We start from the raw sequence: 20,565 nt of genomic DNA, 5'->3' as shown, positions 1-20,565 counted from the left end.
CGTCAGTTCCTCGCAAACCTTATCGAAGGAAACATCCGCAGCGACAGAAAACCCTGAAAAGAGGTAATCGCAGAGTTTCCTTTCATTGGGAAACAGTATCTTCTCAGCTACCCTGCACGTGTCTAACCAGTTTATAATCTTCCGTTTCTTGAGCTCTACAAATTGCAATTCAATTTCCAACCCAAGTTTCTGCAGACACTGTTCAAGAAACTCCCTTCGCCATTTGTTGTAAATGTCGCTGCATTCCTCCTTAAAACCCGCATCCACCATCAGTTTCACGGTTTCCTTAAGGCGCCTCATAATTTCCGATGGAAGTGCATTCATCACCAAGTTGATGTCAGGATCCGGTACTTCTTTGGAGTAGAACACGGCTTTAAGGTATTTGTCCACGTGACTACAAACCATGGAAACAAGCATATGATTCTCATTCTCAAGCTCCTTTATACAATTCACGAGCTGTTGTTGGATGATAAGACCATCATCAACGCTTCCATCTTGTGAAGGTGAATTGCTTTGAGTGAGTAGATGGCCTTGGAATCTAAGATCCCCATCTTCTGGTGAGGTGCCTTGAGTACTATCAACATCAGCATTAACACTCCCTGAATCATTAACTTTAATAATTATTTGATTGTGGTCCTCAAGCCGAAGGTTCTCCCCGTCTGTGTCGCTCGGATAGTAACGAAGCTGGAGGAGGGAATAACTGAAACACCCTCCGACAATGACTAACCACATTTTGATCTTCATGAGTTGTACTAGTAGACCTCCGCAGAAGAAATATAGTAGATCGATCTGGAATCCAAATTGAGTAAGATTTGACAAGCCAAGTGACATGGTAGCAAAAGCAGCACAAGAGACCAGGCTGTATGCATCTGGTTTATCCTTCACGAGATTATCAAACAAAAAGGAATAAACAGAAGTGATTATGAGAACCAAAAATGACACATGAGATTCCAGCCGGAGAGAGGAGGAACTTGACCTTGCCGGTGTGAACAAGATGGCTAGACAAATGATGAAACTGAAAAGAATATAAAGAAGCATCTTCCACCAGCTCCAGTTTCCCAGTAAATGGTTGAAAGAGGAACTGAGAGCATAACAGAACAGTCCAACAACAGATGAAGCAAGACATATAAGTTTTAGTACCTTTGGTTTCTTCAGCCATCTCAGAATTTGGTTGTGCATGACCATTGTATTCTTTCTCAAATAAGAGAGCAAGGTTTGCATTCAGCCATTCACCCACCACGAACAGAGAGAGAGCCTCCAATTTTTGGATGAGAGAAACCCCTCACTGTGACCAAGATTTCGCGTAAATGGATAGCCAGGTTACTTTTTTGGCCTAAAAGGAAAACAAAAGAAAAAAAAAAAAAAAAAAGACCTTTTGACGTACAATGGCAGCTTCAACCTCGTAGAACTCATTCCAAAGTACTTCAAATGAAATCTAAGTTACTTTTCAAGCGCAGGAAATCTGAAAAGAATTGTCTTTAATAGTTAAATAAAAAATTATTCAATTTTAAAAAATGGAAAATCATATTTGGAATTAAAACTATATAAAAACTAAAATTTCATGTTCAAAAAAAGAATAAACTAAAAAAATTCTTACACAGTCATATAGACACGTTATCTCGAAGAACTTCCCAAGAAAAAAAAGGTGTGGACTCTGAAGGTTCTCAATAGACACCTCATTTCAAATGTTACAGACTACCATTAAGCATGTTGAGTGGATAAGAAGAAAAATGTTTCACTTGTGGGGTTTCCACTTTCACTTTCAGAGAAAAAAAAATACTTGCGGAGTGTGAAGGTTATTATCAGAAGAGTTATTTTAGAGATATTATGAAGGGTGTTCAATTGAAAACAAAATAGGAAAAAAGTAAAGACAAAAAAGAAACATTTCGTGTTAATTAATCCTTTTATTAATAAGTCAAATTTATTTCATATATATGTACCGACTCGGACCCGGTACTGTATATTAAACATACGAAAGTCCATCTAAAGTTCATGAATCCAGGATTGGGACTAAGTTTGCCAAATATTTAGTTTAAATTTTATTATTATATATTGTTGGAGAGGAGATATAAAGATATGACACATAGTTATTATTTTTTGTAATTTTTATATTTTTATTATTATTTTTTTGTAAATGAAATGTTTTGTAATATTTTGGAGAATATATTATTTATAATTGTTTTGCTTATAAATAAAATATTAATTTCTACTATTAATAGATAGAACTATTTAAATTTTAGTGTTCTCTATTTTACTTTATAGGTCAATATGGTTCTTCTTATTTATCTTCGGTAAAAGATACTCAGTTTCTTTCTTATCAAAAGAAAATGACAAAGTTTAATAAACTAAGTTTTATAAAGTATGAACTTATTACTATTATGAATACAAAAAACAAAGGATATGATATGTTAACAATCCATTTTTGCCAACTTTTTTATAATGCTACATTTTAGAAAATGATTGGTTTGTTTGAAATTAATTTTTTTTTTTGGAAAAAGGTAACATGGAAAATGGTTTAGATTTCAAATTGTTGATTTCAAAATTACTCCTCGTCATTTTTCTTCTCTTTCCATTCTCTCGTAGTCCTCATTTTTTGTTCTCTTTTCATTTTCTCATTCTCCATTGTCTCTCCAACCTTTGCTCAATCTCTTCATTTGTGTGGGATTAACCAAAAGATCTCCTTTGTCTTAAAGTTTTTACTTTTTTGTTTCATTCTGTTGAAGGTATTGTGTGTAATGAAATCTTTCATTGACGTTGGTGGTTCGAGCAAGATCTATGGGTTTTTTCCTTCTTATTTGTGTTTTCACCTTGCTCTTTCGCTTTCGCTATTGTGTTTTCGTTATGTAGTCTATTATTTATTTTTTAAATTTTTTGGGTATCGTTTTTGGGTTTTTCCCTTTTCTTATTTTGGTTTTTTTATTCAATTCTGCGTGTTTTAGATGAACAAGAATCTCTAATTGAAGAACTAGAAACCAAGGTTGTTAACTTGGAGACGTAATTGGTTGAAGAGAAGAATAAACATAGGAATAAAAATGATGGTGGACATAGTAAGTCTCGCTAAGAATCCCACATGAACACTGACTTTGTAAGCCCATGAGACATTTACATCAACCAACCCAGTATACATAAGGGTCGGATCACGAAAGCGTTACAAGAATAAAGCGCTTAGAACTTCGTACACTGGAAATTGTGTGAAACATGAGTGATTTATGTATGTAGTTGTTATGCAAAGTAAAAGATCATTGTACATAGATGAACAAAAAATGTATTGTACCAAATTTTGTGAATGTTAAACAAGATGCAGCTTTATTTCCATTCATTATTGTGAATGTTATTTGAAGTGTTATTTCCAAGAAAAAATTCCCAGGAAAGCAGCTCAAGAAGTTGATGTGGAAGGCAGCTACAGCAACCCATCCACAAACATGGGAAAACAAAATGACAAATATCAAAGAGGTCAACAATGAAGCTTTTAAATATCTTATTAAAATACCTCCCAAGTTTGTTTTTCAATATATGTTGTGTTTGATGCAATGCATACTCCTGATATTTCATAAGCTGATATTAATATATCATAACCTGTTACCGTGTGGATATTGGTCCAGATCAAGGTTTACCACCACATCTAAATGTGATACATCAATGTCAACCTACTGAAAAATATATCTTCTTTTGCAGCTGGTCAGTAGAGAAGTTGTTTGAAGTTCGTCATGCATCCCAAGTTGGGGAGAAGTTTGTAATTGATCTCGACAATATGAATGCACATGTAGGAAATGGGCTATCTCAGGCATTCCATGTTGTCATGCGTTGGTTGCTATGAAGTTTCTCAATTTAGATGCAAAGGACTTCATACCTAGTTGGTTTAGGAAGGCAACATATCAAAAGACATGCTCTTTAATTGTGTATCCAATAAATGGAAAAAACATGTGGCAGATTACACCATATAATGATGTCTTCACTCCAAGAAAGAAAGCATTGTCAGGCAGACTAAAGAAGAAAAAGAGGTTGGAAGAATGGGAGTTGATTAGGGACGATACAAGAATGAGGAATAACGGTCTACATAAAAGATGTGGCATTTGTAGGCAAATGGGTCACAATATGAGTTCTTGCCAGAAATCAACCTAAGAACCACTTGTCAGCACTGACCAAACACAACAAAGTAACCCACCAAATGAACCAATCATGCCATCAACAAATGAGGGTCAAGCATAGGAAGGGAATTTGTTTATGTTTATTTGACTGTAGTGAACCATTGTAATAGAGGATCAAGCATATTTTTGTAACCATAACACTGTTAAACAATTTCAACACTTTAATATTTACTCGTGTGAACCATTTACGATTCTGAACATAACCTTCGTGACTTATTGTATGTAATGAAAAGGATCCTCTCATTTTAATGGGTTTCTCCCATCTTTCTTTACTTCTTTGTTATGCCAATAATTTCATTGTTGGAGTTCTTATTGGTGGACCCTATGAGAGCCAATTTTATATTTCTTTATAATTGCAGTACTTGGCTCTAGTTTATATTTGTGTGTGTGTTATTTTCCTGTTAAATTATGTTGATTGGTTTTAGGTGGCATATGTTAGATTAAGTTTAATATGTATATTTCATTCATATGTTGTATATTTGGAGATAAAAGAGAATAGATTAAGTTTAATAATATGTATCTTAATTGTTGTATATTGGCTCTGGTTCATTCTCATTGAATAAAGTTTTCAGATTAAAGAGAACAGTTTTCATACACTCTTATGAATACATTTCTTCTCATCAGATTAAAGTTTGGTTTGGTCCTCATCAACATCATACAACATCCGATTAAAGCAACTCTTCATTTTATTAAAACCGAACAAATCTAAAAAAAAGTTATAACAAATCATCTCATTCTCATCAACATTGAAAATAAAATCATCTCTATGACACATAAAACAAACTAACAATATCAACAGCTTCATCCACTTTTGAACAATGAACATTGATTTATGTATTTTAACTATCATTTTCCTAGTACTCTTCATTTCTTCATTACTAAGCAAAGTTTCTTTGTTCCCTCTACTCTTCACATAACTACCACTTTCGTCACTTCCAACATTTTTGCACCATTTGAAGAAGTTGCAACCAACATCTTCAACACCATTCTGCAAACACAACTATCAATTACAATGCATTGAACTCGGGAAACAGTACCACAAGTGGAATGTAGGATCAATCTAACATACCTTATACTTGGAGCATCCCCAAATTGCTTGCCTCAATTCTTCATAGTTTTGGCAATTCTCATCACAGATCTCTGTCCACAGTGCAAATCGGTGAAGAAATTATAGGGTTTTCCTTCCACCTGCATGTCGACAAACAACAAGAGTACTCCTTTGACATCCTCTTCGAAGAAGAACGACTACAACCTTGATCCCCACCAGACTCACCCCCCCTCTCAAATAGTACTGAACCAACACCTTTCGAAGAAGAACGAGTACAACATCCATTTTCGCAGCCTTTTCAATTAGGGATTTTCAGCTTCAGCTCAGGGATTTAATGAAATCCAAACAAAGTTCATTTATATGCCAAACAACATTTTTAACGCCGTCTAGAGAATTTAACGACACAAACTTTATTGTTTCAATTTTTCATAAACAGGGACGAATTCAAACTACTTTAAAATAGAGGGATCTAATTGACACAAAACTGCACAAATAGGAACCTCCAAATTTATTAAACCCTTTTTTGAAAGGATTGTTGTATTCATGATACATTCATGCGTGGGTCTTATTAGTCTGAATATTCATTAAAGATATTTTTGAAAGGAAAAAGGTAACACGTGTTGAAATGCATTTTGGGTTTTCTTTCACTCGCAATCCCTAAATCTGCCCAATATCCCTTTCTCTCTCGTTTTCAAAGCGTATGCACGAAACCCTCCCACAATTATCTCTTGTTCTCCCTTAAATCTCAATCATCTTGTTATTATGAAAATGAAATACTATGCAAGGAAGGTCTACTTACACGCTTAGCTCTTTTGAACTCTTTTTCTTCTCTCACAATATATTGTTTATTTTCATTTAAGGTTTTTGCATATTGTGGTTTGATCGAGTGTGTTGGTCATTTTTTTTTTTGGATTGGTTTAATAACTTTTGGTGGATTGTGCCTGTTTTTATGGTTCTTTCCTGTGGTTTTGGGAGGGAATTTTTGTTGGATACTAAACTAATGCACACTGAATTGCAGTAGAATTGTTCATTTGCTTTATTAATGTAATAGGGCTTATATAAGCCATTCACAACAATCAAGAGAAAAATAAGGAACCACGTTTAACAAACCCCTAAAACGTGGAGGACTAATTACTATCCACGTTCCTATAATGTGGAAGGTGGAGGACTAACCAACACTACTAATAAGTAGTAACCGCACTAAAATAAACAGAATTAAAATAATAAACTAAATTACCAACAAAAACAATTTATCCTAACATATCCTCTCTAAACCTGATTGGGTATAATTAGTTTACGTTAGGAACTTCGCAAACTCCTAATAGCTCTCTCAACTTCACAAGTGTATCTAGTTTAAGTGGTTTAGTCATGATATCTGCCACTTGATTAATTGAACCACAATGTACGAGCTTCACAGTGCCATCATTGTGCAGATTACGTAAGAAATGGAATCGGACGTCGATATGCTTACTCTGTCCATGGAAGACAGGATTCCTTGAAAGCTTGATAGTAGAGCTATTGTCACAAAAGATGGTAACCCCTTTGCCATGAGATTCACTAAGCTTATCAAGAATTCTTCTCAACCAAATACCTTGAGTAGCACAATACGCTGCAGCTATATATTCTGCTTCTATAGTTGACAATGTGACCACCGACTGTTTCTTAGAACTCCGGGCTATTGCTCCACCACTCAAAGAGAACACATACCCGGATGTGCTTTTACGGTCCTCTATGTCACCTGCATAATCACTGTCTGTATAAGCAAGCAGCTCTGCAACACCTTGTCGTTTATAAAGAATCCCAAATTCCAATGTTTCCTTTACGTATCGCATAGTTCTTTTCACAATTTGCATGTGAAGCTCTGTGGGATCAGCCATCAACCTGCTTGCTAAACAAACTACATACATTATATCAGGTCTTGTAACTGTCAAATACATTAAACGTCCAATCATCTGCTTATACTCTGTTGCGTTAACCTTCACTCCATCTTTATCCTTTGTAGGCCTTTCTCTTGGAACCATTGGATTTCTTACAAAATTACAGCTCCCCATGTCGAACCTTTCAATCACTTCTCTAGCAAACTTCCTTTGGGAAATATAGATGCCTTCACTACATTGCAAGACTTCTACCCCCAGAAAGTATCTCAACTTGCCTAGATCACTCATATCAAATTCATTCTTCATTGACTCCTTAAAGTGGACCATCATTTTTTCACAATTTCCAGTAAAAACAAGGTCATCCACATATAAACTAACAATCAAAAACTTACCTCCTTCTTCATTTTTAAGGAATAGAGCATGTTCAAAGTCACACTTCTCAAAACCGTCCTTGAGAAAATACCCTTCTATTTTGCTATACCACGCCCTTGGAGCTTGTTTAAGCCCATAAAGTGCTTTCTTGAGTTTGTAGACTTTCTCCTCCTCCCCTATCTTCACAAAACCAGGTGGTTATTCTAGATACACTGTCTCACTTAATTCTCCATGTAAAAACGCACTTTTCACGTCAAGTTGGTATAAGGGCCAATTCTTTTGAGCTGCAAGTGCTATGATGCTCCGAGTGGTGTCCCATTTTGCCATCGGTGCATAAACTTCATTGTAATCAACACCAAATTGTTGTGCGTACCCTTTGGCTACCAACCGTGCTTTGTATTTGTCCACCTCACCTTTCTCATTTAGTTTCGTTTTAAAGACCCATTTCACCCCAATCTTTTTCATTCCTTTAGTTAGACTTGTGAGCTCCCATGTTTGATTCTTTTCTATTGCGTCAATCTCTGCCTTCATTGCGATTCTCCATTTGGAATGCCTTACAACTTCATCAAAATCAATTGGATTTTCAATATCCACAAGCATCGCCAAATTTCTTACCTCTGAATAAGCTTCTCCACATATGTAATCTCCACTTCGCATCCAAACAGGAGGTAATCTATTCCGTTCTTGATTCAAAACACTCTCTTGTTGTTCCACTGGGGTAGGTGAAAGTGTACTACTTGAGCTTGGACTTGAATCTACATCTGGTTCGTTCTCTTCTTCATGAATTAAGTCTTCTTGTGTAGCTTGTTCCTATTCTTCATCAAGCACGTTGAGGTTACCTTCTTTGACACTCCTTTCCCAATCCCAACTTGCTTCTTCTTCAAAAATCACGTTCTTGCTGATTACTATTTTCTTGGTGATAGGATTATACATGCGATATGCTTTCGATTCTTCGCTTAAACCAAAGAATACACATTTCTGACTTTTATCATCAAGTTTGATTCTTTTAGCATCCGGAACATGAACATGTCTGATGCAACCAAAGATCTTGAAGTAATCAACTTTTGGCTTAATCCCACTCCACTTCTCCTCTGGTGTGACTTCTTGAACTGCGATAGTAGGACTCCTATTCAATACATGTGTTGACCAATTGGCTGCTTCTGNCCAGAAAGTTTTTGGAATGGCTTTATCTGAAAGTATGCTTCTCATCAAGTTCAAAATTGTTCTATTACGTCGTTCTGCAACCCCGTTTTGTTGGGGTGTATATGCTGCAGTGAGTTGTNGCTTGATTCCATTCTTTGTGCANAANTCGTTAAACTCTTGTGAAGTAAATTCTCCACCCCGATCAGTCCGCAAACAACACATTGGTGAACCACTTTCATTTTCCACAAGTTTCTTAAAACTCTTGAATATGGCAAAGGTTTCTGACTTTTCCCTTAAAAAATAAATCCACATCTTACTACTGAAATCATCTATGAAACTGAGAAGGTACCTTTTTCCACTATTAGAGATAGGGGAAATTGGGCCACATAAATCTGCGTGTACCAATTCAAGACGTTGAGAAGCTCTCCAATTACTTTTCTTTGACATTGACTCTCTGCTTTGCTTTCCCACTAGACAATTGGTGCATACCTCTGTAGAAGGCTGAAATTGTGGCAAGCCTTTCACCATTTTTCCATTTTGTAGCATTCTTAGACTTTTATAACTCAAATGGCCATACCTTTGATGCCATAGATGAGCAAGTTCTTGTGAAGTTGTTTGAAAACAATGTGACAACACAGTAGAAGCAAGGACATAAAACATCCTGTTTGCCGACATGAGAGTGGATATGATGAGACCTCTCTCTCGATCATAAATTCGACATTCTCCATTCTGAATTAAAGTAGTGATGCCCTTCTCTTGTANTTNCCCAACNCTCAATAAATTACTATGTAACTCAGGAACATAGAACACGTCACTTATTACATGTGTTCTTCCGTGCACTTGAAGTTTGATGTCTCCTTTGCCACGTACTAACATTCTTGTATCATTTCCCAGCTTCACTGAATGTGAAAATTTCTCATGCATCTTTTGAAACCATTTTTTGTTTCCTGTCATGTGATTGCTACATCCACTGTCAATGAACCAAATATTATCTTGCTCTGCATTATTTTCTTCAACATAGGCCATTAATAATTGCTCATCTTCTTCATCTACTTTCGTGTAATGGACTGTCTTCTCCCAGTTTGGACACTCATATTGAAAGTGACCCAATTGGTGACCATTAAAGCATTCAATGGTTGCTTTGTTAAAAAATCTACCTCGGCCTCTTCCTCCTCTTGTAGCTATACTACCTCTTCCTCTCCCACGGCCTCGTCCTCTTCCACTTGTTGTCTCGTCATATGTAATCTTCAATGCCTGCTCATCCCCTCCTTTTCTCCGTAAAAGCTTTTGTTCATGAACAAGTAAGGAACTTTGGAGTGCATCAACTGTAAGGTTGTTAGTGTCATGTGCTTCTTCGATGGAACACACAATGTAGTCGTAGTTCTCCGTCAAAGTTCGCATAATCTTTTCAACAATTTTTGTATCCGTCATGTCTTCTCCACAATTTCTCATGTCAACGGCCACCACCATGACTCTTGCACTATAGTCGCTCACCGTCTCTCCCACCTTCATTTCCAGAAGCTCAAAGGCCCTCCTGAGTCTTTGAAGTTGAGCACGCTGCACCCTTGCATTTCCTTGACACTTGATTTTCATTGAATACCACAGTTGTTTGGAAGTCTCCTTCTGAGTGATGGTTTTCAAAATAGATTTGTCAATAGCTTGAAAAAGATAATTTTTCGCCTTTAAATCCTTCCGTCGCATCTCGTCTAACGTTTTCTTTTGTGTCGCTGACAGACTCCCTTCATCCTCAGGCTCTTTGTAACCTAATTCTACCACATTCCAATACTCTTTCGACCTCAAGAGATTTTNCATGAGAAGACTCCAATGATCATAGTCTCCATCAAATTTGGGGATGGAGGTTTGTACAAAANTGTTTGCCTCAGCTGCCATGTCTCTCACACTCGTGTTTTTCCTCTCGCTCTCGCACTTTATCAGGCTTCTTTCGAAGCTTTGATACCAGCTTTGTTGAATACTAAACTAATGCACACTGAATTGTAGTAGAATTGTTCATTTGCTTTATTAATGTAATAAGGCTTATATAAGCCATTCACAACAATCAAGAGAAAAATAAGGAACCACGTTTAACAAACCCCTAAAACGTGGAGGACTAATAACTATCCACGTTCCTATAACGTGGAAGGTGGAGGACTAACCAACACTACTAATAAACAGTAACCGCACTAAAATAAACAGAATTAAAATAATAAACTAAATTACCAACAAAAACAATTTATCCTAACAATTTTGTACTTTCATTTTCCAGTTATTTTGTCATCATGATTTTTGTTTTTGTGGTGCTGTTGTGATCTTTTCTATTTGTTCTTCTTTTATCTAATATCGAATATTTTGTTTTATGTAATATCGAAAAGGTTGTGCATTATAATTTTCAATGATGCCGAGGTGCAGAGGTTTGTGGTCGAGCTGCTTCAGAACATGCCAGGTTATCGAGCAAGTTTAGTAGGTGAGAAGGTGTAGAGTCGATCTAGCGGGTTAAAATTTTTAAACCACAGGCTTTCTTTGGCCCATCCCGCCGTCAACATAGCATTGACTGGCTAATCTCTTTTTGTTTTTATCTTTTAATTTAAAAATTAGAATTAAAATAATAAAAGAGATTAAATTTTTCTACATTACATTTTTGTAAAAATATAAATATAAAGGATTATTAAATTTAAATTATTAATACTTATAAATTAAGTTATAATTATTACTATAATCAAGTAATTTAACATATAAATTTAATAATATTTTTAAATTTATTTAATTAAAAATATTAATTAATTAATTAAAAGTTTAGAAAATATTTATATGACTAAACATGTTTTAAAGTATATAACAAATAAATTTTAAAAATAAAAATTAAAAAAAAAAGGTGACACAGGCCAGAATGTTAACTTATGAGCTCGTACTATGACACGATAGGTTGCATGACCTCTTTTTGTGATGGGTTAATTCATCTCAATCTATTTTTCGTAGGTTAAAGGAGGGATGTTCCAAAACGGATTAAGTTAGCCTATTTTTTTATTCTTATTTCCAAATAAAGTATGATTATTCGTAATTGAATGTCATTAGACTATCATCAATTAAAAGTTTATTCCAAATCCAAAACTGTAAGTTTAAAATAAGAAGATAAATGATCTATATTTATTACAACATTAATTATTAATAATCAATTTTAAGCAAATTTTGATATGGAAATGTTAGATACCCTCCGAATGAATTAGTATTCCTATGAAATAATATTTTTTCAAAGTAGTAACTAAAAACACATTTTATTTAAGTGTACTTTTGACAATGAAATTTTGTATTCTATATTATTGCAAACTTCATACATTTTTCTTGTATTTAGGATTCATCTCCTCGTCTAGAAGAAACAAATGGCTGAGACAATTTTGAATGTCTATAAATCCAAACTTAATATACTCGTAAGCTTGATTACCAAGAACAGCTAGAAAGCTGTTACAAAATTTTCCATATTCTGGCAACAAGAACCCTTCAATGGATTTTATTATTTGTTCCCTCAGTAGTTTATCAGAGACAGTCCATGTAGATTGAATTGTGCATGTCTCCTCAAAGTGCAGGTTGAACAAACGGATATTTTCTATCATTAACTCCGTTACCACATCAGCTTCCGCCCACTCCTCTGTCTCAACCTTCAAAAACTCCACCATCTTATTCCACGACCCTCTTAGATACAGGTTGCATTTTTGTTCCACCTTTACTGTGTTTTGTCGAAACCAATCATCGTGGAATTTTAAATCACGCGTCTTTTGTTCTATGTAGCTGAGATTATTGATCATAAAAATATAGCCTAATGCGGAGTCGGCGTAGTAGTCTTTAGACTTTACTTCCAACTCGCTCTCTAACAACTCAATCATCCTTCCTATCACCACCCAAAATGAAGAATATCCGATGTTGTCAGAATTATTAAGGATGTAGTTCATTGTTTCCCAAGTTATCAGATGAAGCCCTCCGTGAGTAACAGGTGCCTGCACATTATTAGTGTAAATAGTATTCCTCAAACTGCATAAAATAGACAATTTTTTCCGAAAGTCTTCAAGATCAGGTACGCACGACAATTTGGGAAAACACATCTCTGAGATCTCCCCTGTCAGTTCGTGCAATGATTCCAACATTTTAGGGACGATGTTGGACAAAAGATTCGGCAAATGGCTCTCAGTTGTTATGGTGATATCGGCAAAACTCAGTAGACAAGTCGTCAGTTTCTTGTAAACCTTCTCGAAGAAGACATCCGCATCAAAACGTCTCTCTGGAAAGAGATAATCGCAGAGTCTCTTTTCATTAGGAAATAGTACCTTTGCAGCTGCCTTGCACGTTTTTAACCACTTCTCAAAATCGTCATTGCTGGGCGTCTGAAATTGCAACCCAAGTGCCTGCAGACATTGTTCTAGAAACTCCCTTCGCCATTTGATGTAAATTTGGCTGCATTCTTCCATGAAACCTGCATTCACCATCCGCATCACGGTATCTTTAAGGCGCCTCATAATTTGCGATGGAAGTGAATCCATCACCAAGTTAATATAGGGATCCGGTACTTCTTTGGAGTCAAACACGGCTTTAAGGTATTTGTCCACATGACTACAAACCCTGGGAACAAGCATCTGATTCTCCTTCTCAAGCTCCTTTACACAGTTCGTGAGTTGTTGGATGATACGAACATCTTCTTGTGAATGTGAACTGGTTTGAATGAGTAGATGGCTTCGAAATCTAAGATCCCCATCTTCTGGTGAGCTACCAAGAGAAGTATCAACATCAGCATTAGCTTGTTGTGAAATCCTTCTCAGATATTCTACTGAGTTACCAAGAGTACTATCAACATCAGCATTAGCTTGTTGTGACTTATTTCTTAGATGCACGTTGCAGTATTGTTCCACCTTTGTTGCGTTTTGTCGAAACCAATCATCGTTCAATTTCAAATCACGCGTCTTTTGTTCTATGTAACTGAGATTATTNATCATAAAAGCATGGCCCAATGCAGGGTTAGGATAGTAGTTTTCATACTTNGCTACCAANTCCTTCTCTAACAACTCAATCATCCTTNCTATCATCACCCAAAATAAAAAATTTCCGATGCTGTCAGATCGGTCAGCCCTCTTCTTTGTTATCCGATGGATGTAATCCATTGCTTCCATAGTAATTAGATGAAGCCCTCTGACGGTGACTGGTGCCTGCACATTATTAGCGTAAACAATAAGCCCAAAGTTGTTTAGCATAGCCAATCTTTGCNGAACGTCTTGAATATCATCTACAAACGACGTCTCTGAAGTGAAATTCAGAANCAGCTTGCCCAATGACTTCGACATTTTAGGAAAGAAGTCGAGCAAAAGATCCGGCAAATAGCTCCCAATTGTTATGGTGGTATTGACAAAACTTAATAAACCAATCGTCAGTTCCTCGCAAACCTTATCGAAGGAAACATCCGCAGCGACAGAAAACCCTGAAAAGAGGTAATCGCAGAGTTTCCTTTCATTGGGAAACANCGTCAGTTCCTCGCAAACCTTATCGAAGGAAACATCCGCAGCGACAGAAAACCCTGAAAAGAGGTAATCGCAGAGTTTCCTTTCATTGGGAAACATTATCTTCTCCGCTACCTTGCACGTGTCTAACCAGTTCATAATCTTCCATTCGTTGGACTCTTCAAATTGCAATTCAATTTGCAACCCAAGTTTCTGCAGACACTGTTCCAGAAACTCCTTTCGCCATTTGTTGTAAATGTCGCTGCATTCCTCCTTAAAACCTCCATCCACCATCAGCTTCACGGTTTCCTTAAGGCGCCTCATAATTTCCGATGGAAGTGCATCCATCACTAAGTTGATGTCAGGATCCGGTACTTCTTTGGAGTCGAACACGGCTTTAAGGTATTTGTCCACGTGACTACAAACCATGTAAACAAGCATATGATTCTCCTTCTCAAGCTCCTTTATACAATTGATGAGCTGTTGTTGGATGATAAGACCATCATCAACGCTTCCATCTTGTGAAGATGAATTGCTTTGAGTGAGTAGATGGTCTTGGAATCTAAGATCCCCATCTTCAGGTGAGGTGCCTTGAGTACTATCAACATCAGCATTAACACTCCCTGAATCATTAACTTGAACGATTACTTGATTGTGGTCCTCGGGCCGAAGGTTCTCCCCGTCTGTGTCGCTCGGATAGTAACGAAGCTGGAGGAGGGAATAACTGAAACCCCCTCCAACAGTGACTAACCACAATTTGATCTTCATGAGTTGTACTGTTAGACCTCCGCAGAAGAAATATAGTAGATCAATNTGGAATCCAAATTGACTGANATTTGACAAGCCAAGCGACATAGTAGCAAAAGCAGCCCAAGAGATGACGTTGTATGCATCTGGTTTTCCCTTCACCACGTTATCAAACAAAAAGGAACAAACAGAAGTGANTATAAGAACCAAAAATGCCAAATGAGATTCCAGCCGGAAAGAGGTGGAGCTTGACCTTGCCGGTGTGAACAAGATGGCTAGACAAATGATGAAACTGAAAACAATATAAAGAAGCATCTTCCACCAGCTCCAGTTTCCCAGTAAATAGTTGAAAGAGGAACTGAGAGCATAACATAACAGCCCAACAACAGATGAAGTAAGACATACAAATTTTAGTACCTTTGGTTTCTTCAGCCATCTCAGAATTTGGTTGTGGATGACCATTGTATTCTTTCTCAAATAAGAGAGCAAGGTTTAAATTCAGCCATTCACCTACCACGAACAGAGAGAGAGCCTCCAATTTTTGGATGAGAGAAACCCCTTACTGTGATGAAGATTTCGCGTAAATGGGTAGCCAGGTTACTTTTTTGGCCTTAAAGGAAAACAAAAAAAAAAAACAATAAAAAAAAGACCTTTTGACGTACAATGGCAGCTTCAACCTCGTAGAACTCATTCCAAAGTCTTCAAATGAAATCTGAGTTACTTTTCAAGCGCATGAAATGTGAAAACAATTGTCTTCATAGAGAAATAAAAAAATTATTCAATTTTAGAAAATGGAAAATCATATTTGTAATTAAAACTTTATAAAATCTAAAATTTCATGTTCAAAAAACAAAAGGGAAAAAGGTGAGTTTAAACTTAAAAGTATTCTTACACAGTCATATAAACATGTTATCTGTGGGGTTTGGACGAACTTTCAGAGAAAAAGGTCAGAATATTTTAATATTAGCTATGTGTTACTTTATAATTAATATATATTAATATTTATAATTATTATTAATTATGGAATAAATTTAAATCAATGACACAAAAATATATTAAAATGTTGTTAAATTATGGTTATTTTCTCAAGAGACTCCTCATTTCAAATGTTGCAGACTTTCTTTAAGCGTTGTTGAGTTGATAAGAAAAATGTTTCACTTGTGGGGTTTCGACTTTCATTTTCAGAGAAAAATACTTGCGGTCTGTGAAGGTTATTATGAGAAGAGATGAATTTTAGAGATATTACGAAGGGTCAATTGAAAAAAAAAAGAAAAAACAGTAAAGACGAAAAAGAAACATTTCGTGTTAATTAATCCTTTTATTAATAAGTCAAATTTATTTCATATATATGTACCGTCTCGGACCCGATACTATATATTAAACATACAAAAGTCCATCAAAGTTCATGAATCCAGGATTGGAATTAAGTTTGTCAAATATTTAGTTTAAATTTTATTATTAAATATTGTTGTAAAGGAGATATAAAGATATGACACATAGTTATTATTTTTTTATATTTTTATTATTTTTTTTAAATGAAATGTTTTGTAATATTTTGGAGAATATATTATTTATAATCGTTTTGCTCATAAATAAAATATTAATTTCTACAGTTAATAGATAAAACTATTTAAATGAGTGTTCTCCATTTCATTTTAGGTCAATATGGTTCTTCTTATTTATTTTTGCTAAAAGACATTCGGTTTCTTATCAAAAGAAAATGATAAAAGTTTAATAAACTAGCTTTATAAAATATAAACTTATTATTATGAGGAATAGAAAAAAGAAAATATATTTTTAATAATTTTTTTTAAGAACTTTTTAAAATCGCTAAAATTAGTAACACATAATTTGTTTGTCAAAAAATTCTAAAAAAATTGTTAAAATATTATGATCATAAAAAAAACAATTTCAACCATTGTAAAGAAAAGGAAAAGAAAGGATGACGACAACATTTGACAATACATACACGTTTTTTTAATACACATCAAAAGTCAAAGTTTCATGTTTGTCTTTAATTTTTCTTCTTAAGAAAGACATAATAATAAAATTGTGTAAAACCAACAAAAACAGAGAAGATTTATAAAAATAATTTCATAATCCTATAAGGATTCTCTTTTACTTACATCATCTAAAATTCACAGTTACAAAATTTGTAAAAGTCAAAACTAAAAAGGGGCTATTGGACCTAAGTTGGGGGACAGTCAGGCCCATAAGGTTGAGGATACCCTGACTTTGGTAAGGGCTTTCCAAAAAAAATCTAATTTCATAAGCCAGATTTCCACTCTCTCTCAAACCCTTTTTCCCAAATATTGCTCTGTCTTCTCTCTAAATTTCTATTCATTGAACCGATCAAATTTTAATTTGAAAGTGTTTCCTTGCTCACTGCACCGAGGGCTTCAATTTGAACCGGGCGTTCTTCCATTCCGACCGGTAAGTATATTTTCTCCTTTTCTCCACTATTTTCGAAACTTAGAGCTTGGGGTTCTACTGATTTTATGCAGTTAGAACCCTCCTTTTTCTAATTTCTGTTAAGTTCTCACTCCAAGAGTTATTCTCTACCGCCGATATGGTGGTTTATAGGTACTGTTGTTTTTCTGTTCGGGTGAGAATTTCTATTAGGAAGTCTTCAAATTAGCTTACCGTGAAAACCCAAGGTAAGGGAAGCTAGTTATTTTTGTTTGAAATTAATTTATGAGATATATGCATGTTGAATCCTGAATTATGTGTTGATTTAAACTGTTATGTACCTGTTGAGTATAAATTGACTTGTGTTATGATTCTGAAAATTGTGCATGTAAAAATGTATTGGTTGTAAGTTGTTATGATGGGATTGATTGTTGAAATATAGATGGGTTTAGTGAAGATAAGAGGAATGGAGTTTTCTGCATATTTATTATATAAGTATGGGTACTGTAAGATTGTTTGAGAAATATAAAAAGGAAGAAGTGTTGTGAATTGGCAGAGGAGATGTGATTTATATTTTTATATCTTTACAGTGCCATGTAAAAATTTCTTAGTATGTCTTATGAATATATTTTCTTGCACTTCCATAATCTTCATAAATATTATGATTCCATAAGGATTCTGTAATTTATAAGTAAATTTAAGCATTTTTTTATAATGTATTTTTATCTTAGATTTTAAAATATACAATTTAAAATATATTTATTTTATTTTGAAATAGACAATTTAAAATACAAAAGTTATAATTTAAGTTATATATTCTGAAAAAAAATATTAGATTGTATAATGTTAAATATATTTTGTATTTTATATTCTATGATGTATAATTTATGTTTAAATTGGTTGATCACGTGATGCAGAGACCTTGTATAAACAATTCTTAGTTTATGTGATGCTTTTATTAAAGAAATGAATCATACTTGTTCTTTTTTAAAAGTTTGGGAAAACCTTTTAAAGGATAGGAATACTGTAACTTAGTTTTGGAAATAGCAATGCTAAGATTAAATAGTATATTACGTTATATTATATATTTCATAATATTATATATTACATAATATGCTTATTCTATAATTTTTGTGGTGAACCTTTTATATTATATAATAATTATCAACTTATACAGATTAGTATATATATTAGATATATAACAGTATAGAAATGTTAACTTAGTTTTGTTAATATTATATTATAATATATTAATATTAGAATTCTGTAAGTTTAACCTCTAATTAATTTATTGACTGGCATAAATTTAAATTATATACTATTATCATTATAATAGTAGTTTTATGTTTTGTTAGTAAATAAACATATAAATTAAGAGATGAAACAAATGAGGAATTATTATGTATGTAAAATAAATTATAAAAGTTGCATAATTTTTATGTGTTGTGGTAATATTTTATTTGTTGAAGTAAAACCTTGTGTTTGACGAGTTAATATCTACTACTGAAATTCAATTATGGAGCAGTTACTTTCATAACTTGTGATTTGTGAGTAATGTATATTGTTGAGATTATGTATATGTTGATTGGAAAAAAAAAAGTATATGATTACAAAGTGATGAAAGTACGATCCAAGTGGTAAACCAAGTTCCATATGTGTAGAATCTCATAGTGAGATTCTTAGTGTTTTAGAATGAAAGTAGGAGTTCAGTCTTGGGGGTCTTCCTGACGCTCCAATGGCCTTTCTTCTCACGTAGAGAGGACTGGACTGTGTGGTGAGGAGTAGCAGGAGGTCTGAGTCTTGGAGGCTTCCATCATGCTTCAGGGCACGGAACAAACTAACCTCGTGAGTGTGGCAGGGCGGGGGAGCCTAGGGCGGGGGAGCTCAGTATCACAAGCCACCACGGGCGCTTTGCCTGCCATAGCTTGACTATCATTCTAAAGTCCAGACGAGTCAAGTCTAGAAAATAACATGTATAGGATGTGTGTCTTACTTTACTTGATTTTGAGTTTGTTCTTGAATGTTATTTACTGTTAATAGCATACTTTTTTATATAATTAGCTCACACTTGCATTTGCTTGTGTTTGTGCCATGTTGTATGCTTTTCTTTTGCAATGATCATCCACTTGGATGTGAGCAGAGGAGAATGAGGTCTCTGTGGAGAACGTCTTGGAGGGCAATGAAGATGTTGAGGCTTAGATCCTTTAGGATTTCTTTTCCTATATGTACTTTTGAAACACTGTTACATTATGCTGTTTTGTGATACTTTAGCACTTTAAGTTTTAAATTTTTAGCCACTTTCTGGATAACGGTAATCTTTGTTTAAGAACCTAAAGTACTCTTTAACTGCTTTCTAGTATTACTCATGGTGACGCCTTTATTATATTATGTTTATAATATAATTGGGATGTCACATTTATGGTATCAGAGCAGTTTGTCCTTGTGATGACTTGTGTGTTGCAGGTTTATCTTGTCTTCTCTGTGAAGAGTTGAGTCTAAATGGTATGGTTTACCATTTATTCCAAGTCTAGATAGTAAAGTTATGTATCTAACCAGAAGTATTGGGAACAGAAAACATCTTGATAAGAGTAGTGAGGGTGCACACTCATGACTCTATATCAGAGATGATTTTCCTTTCTTAATTCTGAAGGTTTGGGAGAAAAAGAGTTAGAGTTCCAGTGTCATTTTCCACAGTAATTCTTGTCTTTTTCTTGCCTTTGTTGTAGTGTATTATGCTCTATGGTGGTAGAAGGATGCAGGTTCAAGGACAACTTGACCTGTATACTTTTATTAGAATTGGTTAGAGACTTTGAGACAAATTCTTTCCTCAAAGATAAGGAGTTAGAAGACTAGAGTTTAGGTTCCAAGAGATGGGTGTAAGAAGGATTAAGGAAAGGTAAGATCTCTACTGTAATAACAATTAGATAAACAATTTAGTAATTGTGAAACATTTTAGGTTGGTTAAGGGAAAGTATGAAGAGATAAACTTATTTTGTTAGCTTTTGATTGGGTTATTCGATGGTTGTATTTTTGTTCAGCCTATATATGTTGAAGCAATGCAAAATTTTTCTTAAGTTTGTACTCACAAGTTTTTTTTGAATAAATACTATATACTACTCTTCTGATCGAAAATCCAAATTTAAATAACAAGATTGAATAGCTTATGATAAATTCTTCTCACTTTTAAGTAATGATTACGCAACAAAAATACCTTGAATTTAAGAGTGTGGCATGCTAAAAGATTTAATATACTATCTTTCTGGAATTCTTTCTTAATCATTGCATAGAGAAAACTAATTTTTGTTAATCTATTATTTGTTTTATGTATGAAAGAAGTAAATTTTTTT

The 20,565-nt window shown here is 34.5% G+C and overlaps 2 protein-coding genes and 1 long non-coding RNA gene across 7 annotated transcripts in view; 1 reads left to right on the top strand and 2 right to left on the bottom strand.

Moving 5' to 3' along the window:
- LOC106752613 overlaps window positions 1-1,645 on the bottom strand; it is a 4,021-nt gene extending 2,376 nt beyond the window's left edge. The window contains exons 1-3 of the mRNA XM_014634325.1: window positions 1,598-1,645; window positions 1,385-1,462; window positions 19-1,285 (exon numbers count right to left, since the gene is read on the bottom strand). Coding sequence (XP_014489811.1) covers window positions 19-1,221 — 1,203 coding nt within the window. The 5' untranslated portion in view covers window positions 1,222-1,285; window positions 1,385-1,462; window positions 1,598-1,645. The remainder of the gene's footprint in view (window positions 1-18; window positions 1,286-1,384; window positions 1,463-1,597) is intronic.
- Window positions 1,646-11,850: 10,205 nt separating this feature from the next.
- On the bottom strand, window positions 11,851-15,520 carry LOC106752612. Of its 5 annotated transcripts, none has more exons than XM_022777188.1 (3): window positions 15,472-15,520; window positions 14,139-15,371; window positions 11,851-14,042 (listed from the first exon to the last, which is right to left on the bottom strand). In XM_022777188.1, exons 2-3 carry the CDS (start codon window positions 15,269-15,271, stop codon window positions 11,912-11,914), a joined length of 3,264 nt encoding a protein of 1,087 aa, XP_022632909.1. In that variant the 5' UTR covers window positions 15,272-15,371; window positions 15,472-15,520; the 3' UTR covers window positions 11,851-11,911. The 5 variants fall into 5 exon arrangements, with proteins under 5 accessions (XP_022632909.1, XP_022632911.1, XP_022632910.1 ...); XM_022777190.1 differs by having other exon boundaries at window positions 14,139-14,965; window positions 15,227-15,513; XM_022777189.1 differs by having other exon boundaries at window positions 15,460-15,500.
- Window positions 15,521-17,096: 1,576 nt separating this feature from the next.
- Window positions 17,097-19,543, top strand: LOC111240983. Its single transcript, XR_002666657.1, has 3 exons — window positions 17,097-17,242; window positions 17,393-17,466; window positions 19,359-19,543. It is a non-coding gene; the product is annotated as an uncharacterized LOC111240983 (long non-coding RNA).
- Window positions 19,544-20,565: the final 1,022 nt, after the last annotated feature.

This window comes from Vigna radiata, unplaced genomic scaffold (genome assembly GCF_000741045.1).
Source record: "Vigna radiata var. radiata cultivar VC1973A unplaced genomic scaffold, Vradiata_ver6 scaffold_153, whole genome shotgun sequence".
Lineage (NCBI taxonomy): Eukaryota > Viridiplantae > Streptophyta > Magnoliopsida > Fabales > Fabaceae > Vigna > Vigna radiata.
Note: the sequence above shows the minus strand (reverse complement) of the source record. Positions and strands in the feature narration are given on the sequence as shown.